General features: G+C 41.6%; 1 protein-coding gene across 1 annotated transcript in view; it reads left to right on the forward strand.

Annotated features, from left to right (window-relative positions):
* Positions 1 to 9388, forward strand: part of FHIP2A (FHF complex subunit HOOK interacting protein 2A) — a 32214-nt gene extending 22826 nt beyond the window's left edge. Inside the window, exons 13-17 of the mRNA XM_074158977.1 lie at positions 1412 to 1502; positions 3214 to 3357; positions 7709 to 7849; positions 8943 to 9046; positions 9146 to 9388. Of these exons, the coding sequence (XP_074015078.1) occupies positions 1412 to 1502; positions 3214 to 3357; positions 7709 to 7849; positions 8943 to 9046; positions 9146 to 9251 (586 nt within the window). The 3' untranslated portion in view covers positions 9252 to 9388. The remainder of the gene's footprint in view (positions 1 to 1411; positions 1503 to 3213; positions 3358 to 7708; positions 7850 to 8942; positions 9047 to 9145) is intronic.
* Positions 9389 to 12723: the final 3335 nt, after the last annotated feature.

Below are 12723 nucleotides of genomic sequence, written 5' to 3' on the forward strand. Positions count from 1 at the left end.
TTTGCTATACTTAAACTGCTCTTACAGGACTTGGCCTTCCTGGAGAAGTCTGGGGAGTCTTCCATAAATGTTTTAGGGGGAAAAAATACCTCAAACTTCTTAAGGTTCCTTAAAAAGGAAATAATTGCCATGCTAGAGATAACCTTCTGTTCCCGGAAAATCAAGGGGCATCTTTGTCACCTGTAACACACCTTTGTGCGTGTTAGATGTGCTGCAAATCACAAAGAGGACAGGCTCTGCTCTAAGCGACTTAGTGACGGTAATTCTCTTAGCAACTAACATTAGGACAAATGCTGTTTGCTCTGTTGATACACGGTAGCGAAGCAGCACTGGTATTTCAGTGCTGACCTCTCCACTTACCCAGAAATAATCCCAGGTGTTCGCCAAAGAAGCAAACAGCTTGAAGACAGTCAGCGTAGAAAGGCGCTTCTTGCCCTCCTTCCCCCAGTACTGCTATATATAGACTGTGGTGGACATGGTTTGGAGCAAAGACACAAAGAACATTCTCCTAAATTCACCTCGTGTAGTTTCCATCAGTGAACAGAAATGTTTTCAGGATTTGCAGCGGTTTGCAAATTTGTATTTTTTCACATAAGATGAATTCCATCCAAAAAGTCAGCTACTACATGTTTCTGCATATAAAGTTTACAGGAGCCTCCAGCAGCTCTTGGGGCGTGGAGAAAGCTGATGTTTGGAAACAGGGTCCAAAGACTGAGTTGTATTTTGCTGTCCAGAAATTTTAGGGCTTTATATTTATTTTTTAAAGACAGTTCCTTTCTAATAAGATTCAGGATTTCCTGATGCTTTTTAGGTCAGATTTTGGTGAAGTAATAAGGACATACAGTGTTTGGACTACGTACCTGGGACAGGCAATGATATTTGTAACTGGGGCATTTATATGCAAATATTCCTCTGTGTTCTTAGATATTAATTTTTTACCACAACGAACTTCAGGAAGTAAATAAAACTTCCTATGCAATAGGTGAAGAAGAATTTTAACTGTAATTCTCCTTCTCTTTTGGCTCATTTATTCCCCAGTATATTTTCTGTATGCTCTAGTAAGATGGAGTCTGACCTTTAGCAAATAGATAACCTGGTTATGAATATTCCTTTTCATCTCCATTCTGTCTGCTAATTCTCAGAAAATGCTTCCACTGAGGTTTTTACCTTTAGCGCTAATACAGAAGTTCTGAAGTATACATGGTGTTATTACCAACAGTAGTTAGAATTGATGTGCTTAAATAGGTTTTGTATCCTCTGTTCTTCACATAAAGTTCTGGTAGAATCTGTGGATTAGTTGGCCAGACAAATCCGTATTGTGTACACTGTTACAGATGATCAGCAAGTATTGATCTAGTGCTCTGTGGATTATAGATATTCATTAATGTACTTTTTTTTTTTTTCTCTTTAGTTTTCTCTGTCTCGTACCTGATGAAGCTAAGTCATCGTACCACGTGGAGGGTACGGGTTATGATACTTACCTCAGAGATGCCCACAGACAAGTAAGTCAGTGAAGCATTCCTTAGTCCTTGGGAATTTGAAATGCTTATGACAATATGCAAATGGTTTATAAATAGTCCTACTAAATGCATCTTTTGGTAATGGAAGATGGGAAAATTCAATTTTTATTTTCTAATGAAAACTTACCTTTGGAGATCTTTGACGGTGAATCCGCCTTGTATTACTCTTGTGGGAATAATGGATGACATTAAATGCATTAATATTCATACAACAAATACACTGAGAGAAAATCTGAACTGCAGATAGATTCTTAATTTGCTTTTGCATTTATCTGCATTCTCTTGGAGAATTGCCTGCCAAGCTGTTTGAAAGGAGTAAAGGGAAATTAAAATGCTGCATAGGAGTTACGCAATCTGGGACTTTAAAAATAAAGGCTCATCACAGGGAACGCGGAGCCTAAGGCGTTCAGGTTTGAAGTTGGGAGGCTTAAGTTTTGCTAGGTAGGGAAAGCTTTATGATTTACTGTTTTGAAATAAATGCAGGTTTGGGTTTTACAAATCTAAATATCTAATCTAAAGTTTCCTTGGCCGGAGGACAATCACTGTTCTTTTGCAGCTTTCTTATTGAAGCCCTGTGAATCTTCTAGAACAGAAAAAATTATGCAAAGGAGGGGAGTAACTGAGAGAGCTATATTTAGTAGCTACTTCAAAAATTCCGTAACCTCTGAATTCTGATATCAGCAGTTTAAGATGGGAAACTTGGATTTCTGTATTTATTGTATTGTTTTATCTGTAGTCTCTCCTGGAAAGAAAGGGAATGGAAAATAGAGAATAAGGAAACAAAAGTTGATGTAAAATCCCCTCTGTTCTATTCTTGGATGCCAGAAAACACATATCATCTTTGTATTTCTTTTATGCCTTGGGAAAAAGAGTATTCTGGGAGTTATTAGAGAACAGAATTGGTTTCTGTCACATCCCAACAATGATATGGCTACTCTTAAAATATTTTCCCCCTAAGAATAGCCCTGCCTATTGCTGTTATTACATCCAAATAGCTGTTCTGCTTCTATATTTCTGTTCCTGGAAGCCTGCGCAAGTAGGTAAGCTACATGCAGTGAAAAATTTCTGAGCTTGTTTTGTCTCTTTCTTGCTGCTGTTTATTCCTGTGTTCCTCAGTTGCACTGCTATAACCTGTGCTCCTTTCAAGATACGCAAGTGAGACATCAGGCAGCCCACAGCAAATCAGAGGTAGAGGCAGAGGTTGAGAAAGACTGTTAGGGATGGTAGAAAACAAAGAGAGGGCAGAGGAAGCCCTGAAGCACTTTTCATTTGTATCTCCTGCGTATACACGTGCCTTTCCTCTCCTGGGAATTAGGGAGGAATAAAGATAAGAGAGCAAGATAAGCTACGCATAATACAGTGAAAGTGGGGTAACAAGGATGTATATGAATGCAATTCCTGCTTTAAAAGAGCCCTGATCAGGTTGTGTATTGTTGGCTTTGCTTTGTGTTTTGGCCCCAGGTGTTTTTTGGGAGCTCTGTTCTGAAACTACCCTAATAGCATGAATGTCAAGAAGAAAATGAGGTGTCTGCACAGAAACTGATACAGTGTTGACTTTAGAATGACCGTTCCTTTTGAGCTTAGATTTATCATTTAGCTACAGATTATGGTTTTAAGGTGTGTGGATTATAAAAAGGAAATTAAATAGTTTCTATGGAGGTTTAAGTCTGTTTTCCTCACTACTTTTTTCTAGTTCCGGGATTATTGTGTTATCTGCTTACGGTGGGAGTGGCCTGGATCTCCCAGATCTTTGGAAAAGTGCAATTTAGAAGCATCATTTTTTGAAGGACACTTCTTGAAAGTCCTGTTTGAAAGAATGGGCAGGATTCTTGATCAGGTAAGAAAAAGCAGGTTATGAATTCAATTTCTGATACTTTTATTGTTACTAAAGGACTAATCTCCATAAGGTCCTGTGGGTTCCCATCACTCAGTTGCCTATTATAGAATCATATTGTTGTGTAATGTCCCATGTCCTTGGTGCAGGTCTCTCTAGATTGCAGGATGTTATAGTGATCAGTATTACTGATTTAACAGAAGTAGAGAACAAAAACCCTCTTATCTTTGTTAGCCACCTTTTTGTGTACCAAATGTTTTCTTGACCCAGAAATATTGTTTAAATTGATGAGTAAGAAAAGAATATCCTTATGATAAAAGATATGGGTAAGATATTGTCTTAGGAATCATTCAGTACTAGATTCACTACTTCTGGTTTCATTTTCCAGCATTTACACTTAGAAAGTATGTATATTTTTCAGTAAATAAAATACTGTACAGCTCCTTTCAGCCACATTTCAGTGAACTTCAATCGGAAGTCTTGTTCAGAAAGCAGTTTATGTCACTGTGTAAGATGAGAAGAACTTACTGTATCACTGCTAACATTTTCCCCATTTTTTCACAGTTAGAAAAAACTGTTATCAGTGCATGGAAAGTTTCTAGAAGGTATCCTTTTCCATCTGTAATGCAAAGTAGTGGGTTTTTTTCCTGTTTCATTATCTTCAAATAATAAAAATATAGCTGCGAAGGGCAAACAAATGTGATATGATCTGACTGGCTCCTTGTTCTGAAAAGGAGGTGTGACATGTCAGACCCAGATTAGTACAAAGGAACTTAAAGATTAAGTGAATTTTCCTGATGTCTGTTTGTTTGTGTATTTAGGCAGCCTGCATGGCCTAGTCCTTTTGGGGAGAAGCAAAGTGAAGGCTCAGGGAGGTGAAAAGGAGGTTGCCCTGTGTGAAAATTTAATGTTCCTTTGCTTTCTCTAAACTCTGGACTTAAGTTAGTCAAATCAACGTTGCTGCTTTATATCAAGAAGAAAACTTTTCTTGCTGGTGAAAACGAGCCTTGAAAATCTAGATTACCCTCCTTGTTCCACCACCTGGAGTTGCCACAGATGCAGTAGTACCATTTTCAGAAGCTTGTACAATTCTTTTCTGTTTTGCATGTGGAGCTCTCTACAGAATAAACAATTAGCTGCAGTAGTGCCACGTTTTCCGGTCAAAAGCAGGACAAGAGCCATTTGAACATACAAATGCATAGGAAGCATGTCAGGAATCCAGTACATCGGCTACATCAGCTCTGTCAGTGTTCAGGGGAGAAGGGTGTTTGAGAGTACCAACTTTTATAATTCAGAAGTCTAAAAAGAAATACTTCCATTGCTATATTGTGTATTCTCAGGATTTTGCTTCCCGTAAGCATGTTCTACACGCTTCACTAGCTGAGCGGTTATAGACTGGAGTCATGATGAAAACTGGGCATCATCAGCTCTTAGGAAAAACAAGCCTCATGGACATGGAAACCTTGTCTGAGCAATGACACATAAATTAACAAAAGTGAAGAACCCAAGTTACAGCCCCCGAGAAGCACCTGAGTGTCAGATACATACGATTCCAACAAAAGCTGCAGCTGGCATGGAAGCAGAGTGCCCTTTTTGATATACAACCTGTCAGCACGACACACCTTTGGGTTAGTCAAGCAAAGTGTCACGATCTGTGGTGTCAAAAATGGTTCCTGACTCCAGAGGAATTAAAATGAACTGCCTGAACCAGTCTGAAGGGGTAAATACTTACATTATACCAAACCCCTGTCCTAAAAACCGAACTGAAATTCCTAGGGGTTATTCTCAGTGAAACACAAATCACATAGGAGAAAAAAAAAGGCAAAAAAAAAAAGCCAAAAAACCCCTGCAGCAAAGCCTGGGTCCTGTCAATGACAAATTTGACATAATGGGTGCTAATGTCCAGACAAAGTGAAAAGCATGGAAAAGCCTTTAGTGGGGACACAGTACTACTTAGAGATTGCGTTCAACATCTTTTTTGCTTTGCCACAATACTACAGGTAGTTCTTGTGGTTTTATCAGTTTTTATCAGTAGATATCAGAAAACTTTGCAGAGATGGAAGGTATCATTAGCCTGGTTTCTGACAGAAGGTAGCTGAGGCACACAAGTGAAGTAACTTGTTTCACTGCTGTTCAAATCCAGTGCCTCATCTGCTAGACAGTACCTCCTTCCTCCTGTTATTATTATACATTTCTATGGAACTGACTGTTTCCTAAGAATTCCTAAGAATTTCCTCAGAATTTGGTAAGAATTTAGTTTTAGAGAAATTTTTTAGGATGTTTTCTGATATAAGGCTTGTACTGAGTCTGCTGATGTGGACAGAAATAAAAGCTCTGTGTGAAGAAGCAGCTTTCCTTAATGCTCTCAATTAGTTCAAATCGCAACAGCAATCTGTCTGAACAATGCAGCACGTGTTCCTACTTTGTTTCCTTCTCTTCTTGTGAACGCCAGATAATGCTCATGGCTTCAAAGCTTCCTAATGAATTGCCTGACTCAGCTCTAAAGACCTTCTACAGCTCAGCTAGGTAGGCAGCGGGATGGTTTTATGGAAGGAATTTGCATCTCTGTCTGCAGAGTAACTTTTCCATAATAATTAAAAATGTAGTGATCTCTTTTACCCATAACATCCCTGCTCCAGGCTCTGAAAGCTTCATTTGTTAGAAGATTGGGATGAATCTATCGCTGGAGTATCAAGTACAGAAGTAACTGCCGTTGATTGAGAGAAATATGTGCTTTCACTTCAAAAGATCTGTAAGACAGCTCCCTTTGCAATGCGGTGGTGCGTGGTAATGAATTCAGGAATAAGGTGCCTACATATTAGTTAGGTGTCCACAGCTAGTCAGCGGAAATTTTGTCAGCACAGCCCCGGAACTCTCTGGAGCTGTTAGACTGAAGAGCAAGTAGGTGTCTCTCTTAGTGTGAAGTGAGTCACCGTCTCGGCTTCCTTGACGGTATTGACTGAACGCTTGACTGGGTTGCCTGAACTGAGGTACCCGTTGGTGTTTTTGTGATGCCCAAGATGTTCTCACAAGCTTGTGGTTACAACATGGATCTCGCAGGATCCGCCCTCTGTGGAACTGTCAAGAGACCAGCAGATGCTCTTGAGCATCTGAGATGGCACGAGATGTTTGCTTGTGGGCAAGTGCATCAAGTGGCAGATCTCTGATGAGTAGGCTAATGCGAGCTTAGACTTGCAGACACCTCTAAATATATCTGCCTTAATCTGAAGCTGAATTCTTCCAAATCTTACAGTCTGGAAAAGGGAAGAATCTGTTCTCTGATTCTTCAGTGGGATGCTAACTTGAGAGCGTAAAGATGATAATTTGAGCCCATGGAATCATCCCCTTCTAGACGTGATTATGCCACTGAGGCTGTTCCTGCCACTCTGCACTGGAAGGGATTGAATGAGGGCCCTGTAATCCACCTCGGGTAAAATCACCGAGGTTCGGTTAAACTGTCTGGGTGTTGGTGACATCTTCACACTGGCATAGGTGTGTACCGAGGGAGGGTCTGTCCATCTCTTTCCAATGTCTGTTCCACCACTGAATTTACAGAAGGGAATTCCACCAATCTGCTAATTTTGGGCTGAATTAAATGTCAGCTTGTTTTCACTGTGGTGGAAAAAAAGTACTTGGAACGTGAAGAAGCTAGGGTGAAAATACTTTCGTTTGAAATGAGTTTCTCACTGGAATGATAAAATCCTTTAAGCTAGGCACTGTTATTTTCCTAGAAAGTTAGGTACTGGTTTTTTTCTTATGACTGATTAGCGTCTGCCAGCATCTGAGTGTTGCCTTTCCCGTTTGGTTGATTTGGGGAAAAGAGGTGGAGAAGCAGCTCAGAATTTCACGCTGCTTTCCCAGCCTGGGACTGTCTCACCTCGTGTAGCTGCCACAAGATGTCTGGGCCTTCTGCAACGGTTCTTTCCAAGAAAAAAGAAAGTAGAAGAGAAATACCATATCAGTCGTAAACATGGATTTGTGTCTCTCAATTTCCTGAGCTCGGACACTTTACAGTTCTCCGGGAGAAGCGAGCAGATGTTTCATCTCGGCTGATTCTGCGCTATTTGTTTAGCTACTGAGCTGAAGCAATGTTTTACAGGAAGAGGACTTACCCTAAAATAAACAAGTGTGCAAAAGCTTGAAGTGCTTGTAGCCGTTACACAGATAATAACATTTAATACCCAACTGTCACATTCGCATCGCTCCTCTCATGGAAAGCAGAGGTTTTGGGCCTGTCTCCTCATCTAACTTTTTATATATTCATAACCCTGTATATAAGATCCTGGTAGTTAAATACTGGCTGGATGAAAAGCATGGAAGTAACTAAGCGCTGTGTTTTTTCCTTTTTTTGCAGCCCTATGATGTAAATTTACAAGTTACGTCAGTGTTGTCCAAACTGTCCTTGTTTCCCCACCCTCATATACACGAATACCTTTTGGATCCTTACGTAAACCTGGCGTCTGGCTGCAGGTCTCTCTTCTCTGTTATCGTCAGGGTGAGTAAACCCAGGGGTAATGTTTACATGTGGCTATACAGCAGTGATATATTTAGTAACTTTGTAGTTAGTGGTAGTAGTTTCTGGCTAGTTTAAGTTGGGAAATGGTTTCTCAGTGAAAATAGATACTTATGCTCTGGCTTTGAAAATCAGAATCATGCCTTTTCTTCCAAAAATATTGAAAAATGTATTTCCCGGTGTTTATGTTCATTCTGCATGTCTTTAAAATTGTTTGTTTGCTTAGTTGCATTGTGTAGATGCAAAATACCCCCTCTGGCAACGAGGTTGCTTTAAACTGGGCTAGGTCATGTTGTTGTCACTCGCAGGCAGCGTCAGGTAGTGCTGTACGAACAGGCCAGGTACAGGTTTGCACCTGGATGGGAAAGAGATGGCTTTGATTCACACAGGAGCAAAGGACACTCCTGAATACCCCGTGCCTGGATGAATATCTCTGCTCATCCTCTTTTTTTTTTCTGACAAAAGCTGTTCTCGACAATGGAGCCCTGGATTTATCGAAGGTCCCCTTCCTTTCCCTCTGTGTTTCCATCTCTTCCCGCCAGACCTGCATCCTAGAAGTGCTGGCTGGGTGCCTGTCACTCCGCAGTCTCCTCAGTCGGAGATCCCTCGCCTGCCCCACGCACCAGCTGTTATTAAGCTGGTCAGGAGCCTATTAACGATGCTTGCCCAATACTAATGGAGGGCTTAGCTCCCTTTTTCCCAGCAGCCCTCCCTATTTCAAAATCTAATCTTCATTCTCTCCCCTTGTGCTTTCCTAAACCCAGGAATTTACTGGTCAATTGCCTGCATCAATATTTACTAAGACAAATTAATCGTTGGCATAATTAAAATGAGTAATAACATTTATGGCAACAGCTAGTAAGGCTCAAGAGTTCCTGTCCTTTTGAAGCTCTTTACTTTCTGCACCCACTCACCCTTTTTTCAGGGCAGAGCTACTCTGCGTGTTGTTTTGTGAGCCTGTGAGGATGCTGAAAGCGGGTCTGCGTCCTGGGGACCGAGGGCTGTCATTTAACCCTGCTGCCAGGCGCTCTGCAAAGGTGTGAACTTTGTGTGTTGATGGCATTGTGCTTTACAGGTCGTTGGGGACCTCATGGTTAGAATCCAGCGCATCCCAGACTTCACTCCCAAACTTCTGCTGGTCAGAAAACGCCTGCTGGGCTTGGAGCCGGAAGGGCCCATGTGAGTAAATACAGTGCCTACTCCCCAGGGCCCACGGCTGGTTTTCGCGTGTGCCAGTCCTGATTCTCTGCTGATTTCTTTTTTTCCTCTCTTCCTCAGCATTGACCACATGACATTACTAGAGGGCGTGATTGTGCTGGAAGAATTCTGCAAAGAGCTGGCAGCGATTGCGTTTGTCAAGTATCACGCCTCCTCTACACCATAAGCAGCCTCGCTGAGCCGCCAGGCTGCAAAACCTCCTGGCCTGTCTCAGTCCCAAAGACCATTGACAACACCCGGGTGAGAAGAGGTGGTGCCTCCTGGCAAAGTGTCGGTTGACATTTGGCAGAACTGGAAGACAAGGTACTTTGACCAGATGTTGACGTTGCAAGAGAGAGGGATTCAAATGGACCTAGGGTATGACGGAAGGCATTTTGGGAGAACCCGATACACGGCATTTCCAGCCACTGTGTGAAGAGCTGCAAAAGCTGCATGAAGAACCACAGACATCAGACCTCGGGTGTTCTAATGACAATGTTTAGAGAGTTGGGTCTTTTGTATGTTCTGGGGCTCACATGCGCCAATTCGCTTTTTGTGACCATATTACTTTTAAAAAGCAAATTAATTTTATAACATTTTTATGTCTTAATTCTTTTTCTTTTCAGTTGGATCTATGAAAGGAAATCACAACTATAGTTGAAACGTGTATTATTAAAAATGAAGAGGTGCAAAAAATCCACCAATCCACATAGAGTGGGATATATTAATGAGGAATCATTTTTGGTTTGGTGAATCTTAAAGACAGCTCTGAGCTTGATTCCCCAGTGGAGTACTCCAGGAGATATATCAGTAAAAAATCAGTACTAATGGAATTAATCCTCATTCAGCATCACATCCCTAACAAATATCCCTGAAGTGCACGTTTCTAGCATGTTTGTCTCTGTCATTCCAAGGGATTGCTCTTCAGGTCACCTGTGTAACTAGATTTGCTTTAGGTTTTTGCTTGTGAACTCCAGTTGCTTGACTTATGTCACCTTTACAGGAAAGTTAATTATAGGTCATTAGTAGTTGTTGCTGAAACAGTATTTTTAATTTCTCTTAAAATGGTATTTAGCCTGAATTGGTTTAAGAATCTTTTGTGCCTTGAAGATTGGAAGCGTAAACATTCTGTCATTTTTTGAAATGTTTTTATTGCTTGTCTAACCATCGCAGTAGCGCCTGGCAAAAGATTGACTGATGCCAATTCAGTTAAAGCGTTGATACCGTATATAGGACCAAAATTTGCCCCTGCATTTCCTGGTGCTGGGATGCAGAGATGTCCCTCAGTGCATCTATTTCTATGTGAACACCTTCAGCCAGGGCAGACATTTGCATTGGAAGCGGAGAGCTGTTCGGACCTCAGCGTGCTTTGCCTGGATTTCCCCAGCGGGATGGCAGCCCTTGCCGCTCCCTGCCACCTACGCACCACCAGGGTCAGGTGGCTGCGCTTTAACCTTCTCGTCACACCGAGTGACGTGGCCAAGAGGCCTGTCCTGCTCTCGCGCAGGGGCGTAGAACCTCTCCTCCCACCATGAACGGAAGAGCGCAGGCGCCAGGGCAGAGTTTAGCTCCGTGTGTTTACATCGTATTCCTTTGTCTTTCCTCCTGTCCTGTTTGCACAGGTAGTGCCCGCTGCAGATGCGATTGCTCGTACACAAATGTGCACTAGTTCAGTCACTAGAATTTTGCTGGATTTACATGACTGTGCCTGGAATCAGACTCTGCTCTGAATCCATGCCTTTGAGGTCTTTTTTTTTTTTTTTTTTTTAATATTTTTGGAACCTGGATGTTGAGAGGCCTTCTAAGTTAGCAGATTAATTAGGAAAGTGTCACAGTTAATGGGCTAAATTTATTCTTGTCACAGCAGTGAAGAGGGTCCTGCTGTAAAAGGTCCCAGTACAGGTTCGGCTGGAGAGAGCCGTTCTGGAACTGGGGGAGCATTTTGGCAGGTAAAACCTGCATTTAGTGGCTCCCTGGACTGGGAGGCTTTTGTACCAAGCCTTGCATTTATCTGGCAAACAAAAGCATGTTTTACTTCTTCGTCGCCTTTTTTTTTCCTTTTTTTCTTTTTTTTTCTTTTTTTTTCTGAATTTAGCCCCAAAGTATTTTCAGGTCAAAGCAGCATAGTCGGATAAAGTGTAAAGAAGTGACGCTTTTTCATTTTTGTTCTTTAGAACCATACCTTGAAAGGAGCAGATCGTTTTTGGTGCTAGGTGTTGCAGTCAGTCCGGGTTAGAAGCTTGGTTAATGTGACATACCTGACACGTAGTTTAGAACATGTAAGTGTCTATGCAGAGTGATGTTCAATACATACAATGATGTTATAAATAAGGTCCCAATTCAGCAAAGCAATTAAACAAAAGCTTAATTTCAAGGATTTTATTCCTAAATCACAGTCTCTTACAGGAACAAGTTAAGCGGTTGAGCACAAATGCTGATGCTTTACTGAATTTGGGTCTTTGTTGGGTTTGCTTGAGTTTAATTACTCTTTCCTCAAATTTTCTATTTTCATTATTTATTTTTTTTTTAAAGTGTATGTACCAGAATACTTCTAATGTCCCAATTTCAGTGGAAACTGGAAGTGATAATATTACTATAAATGAAAGTGAGAGAAACATTAAACAAAACTTGCAAGAGCATTCCAAGTAATGTAACAATTTCTGAAGCCATTCAAGAGATGCCTGATCTCAAATGAAAACATTAACATCACCTCTGCTGTTGTTGTTGTTGTTGTTGTTGTTTTCACTGATACCCGAGCTCATTACGCTGTCAGGAGCGGTATCCCTCAGCTTCTGGAAGGAGCGCTGCAACCTCTGTGTCCAGTTTTGGGCACCTCAATCCAAGAGAGATGTCGAGGTGCTGGAGCGAGTGCAGAGGAGGGCAACGAAGCTGGGGAAGGGCCTGGAAAACAAATCCTATGAAGAGCGGTTGAAGGAGCTGGGACTGTTTAGTGTGAGGAAGAGGAGGCTGAGGGGAGACCTCATCACTCTCTACAACTACTTGAAAGGACACTGCAGAGAGGTTGGTGCTGGTCTCTTCGCACAGGTAATTAATGACAGAACGAGAGGGAATGGCTTCAAGCTCCAGCAGGGTAGGTTTAGACTGAACATTAGGAAAGAATTTTTCACAGAAAGAGTGGTCAGGCATTGGAACAGGCTGCCCAGGGAGGGGGTCGAGTCACCATCCCTGGATGTGTTTAAGAGCCATTTAGATGTGGTGTTGGGGGATATGATATAGGGGAGAACTTTGTAGAGTAGGGTAGATGGTTGGACTCGATGATCCCAAGGGTCTCCTCCAACCTAGACGATTCTATGATTCTGTGATTCTGTGATTCTCTGCAACCTCTCTGGCGTTTTAATGCAAAGCAGTCAACCGAGCTGCAAACGTCATTCCTTCACCCTTGTCCATGAGAAAAATAAGTAGACATAACTATAAGCACTCTTAAATTCAGGATATAGTTGTTCGGTCTCCACCAACATTGGTGATGTTCTTGCAAACCAAATGTTATTTAGGTGATAAATTTGTAAGACCTGGATCCATCCTGATAGAAGTGAAGAAATCCTTCAGGTTGCTTTAGCCTGAGCTGCTTTTGTGAGTGCTGCCTACAGACCCTTCATTACCATACATGGTGACAATGACCTTTATTTTTGTAAAAGTGA

Source organism: Numenius arquata, chromosome 15 (assembly GCF_964106895.1).
Source record: "Numenius arquata chromosome 15, bNumArq3.hap1.1, whole genome shotgun sequence".
NCBI lineage: Eukaryota > Metazoa > Chordata > Aves > Charadriiformes > Scolopacidae > Numenius > Numenius arquata.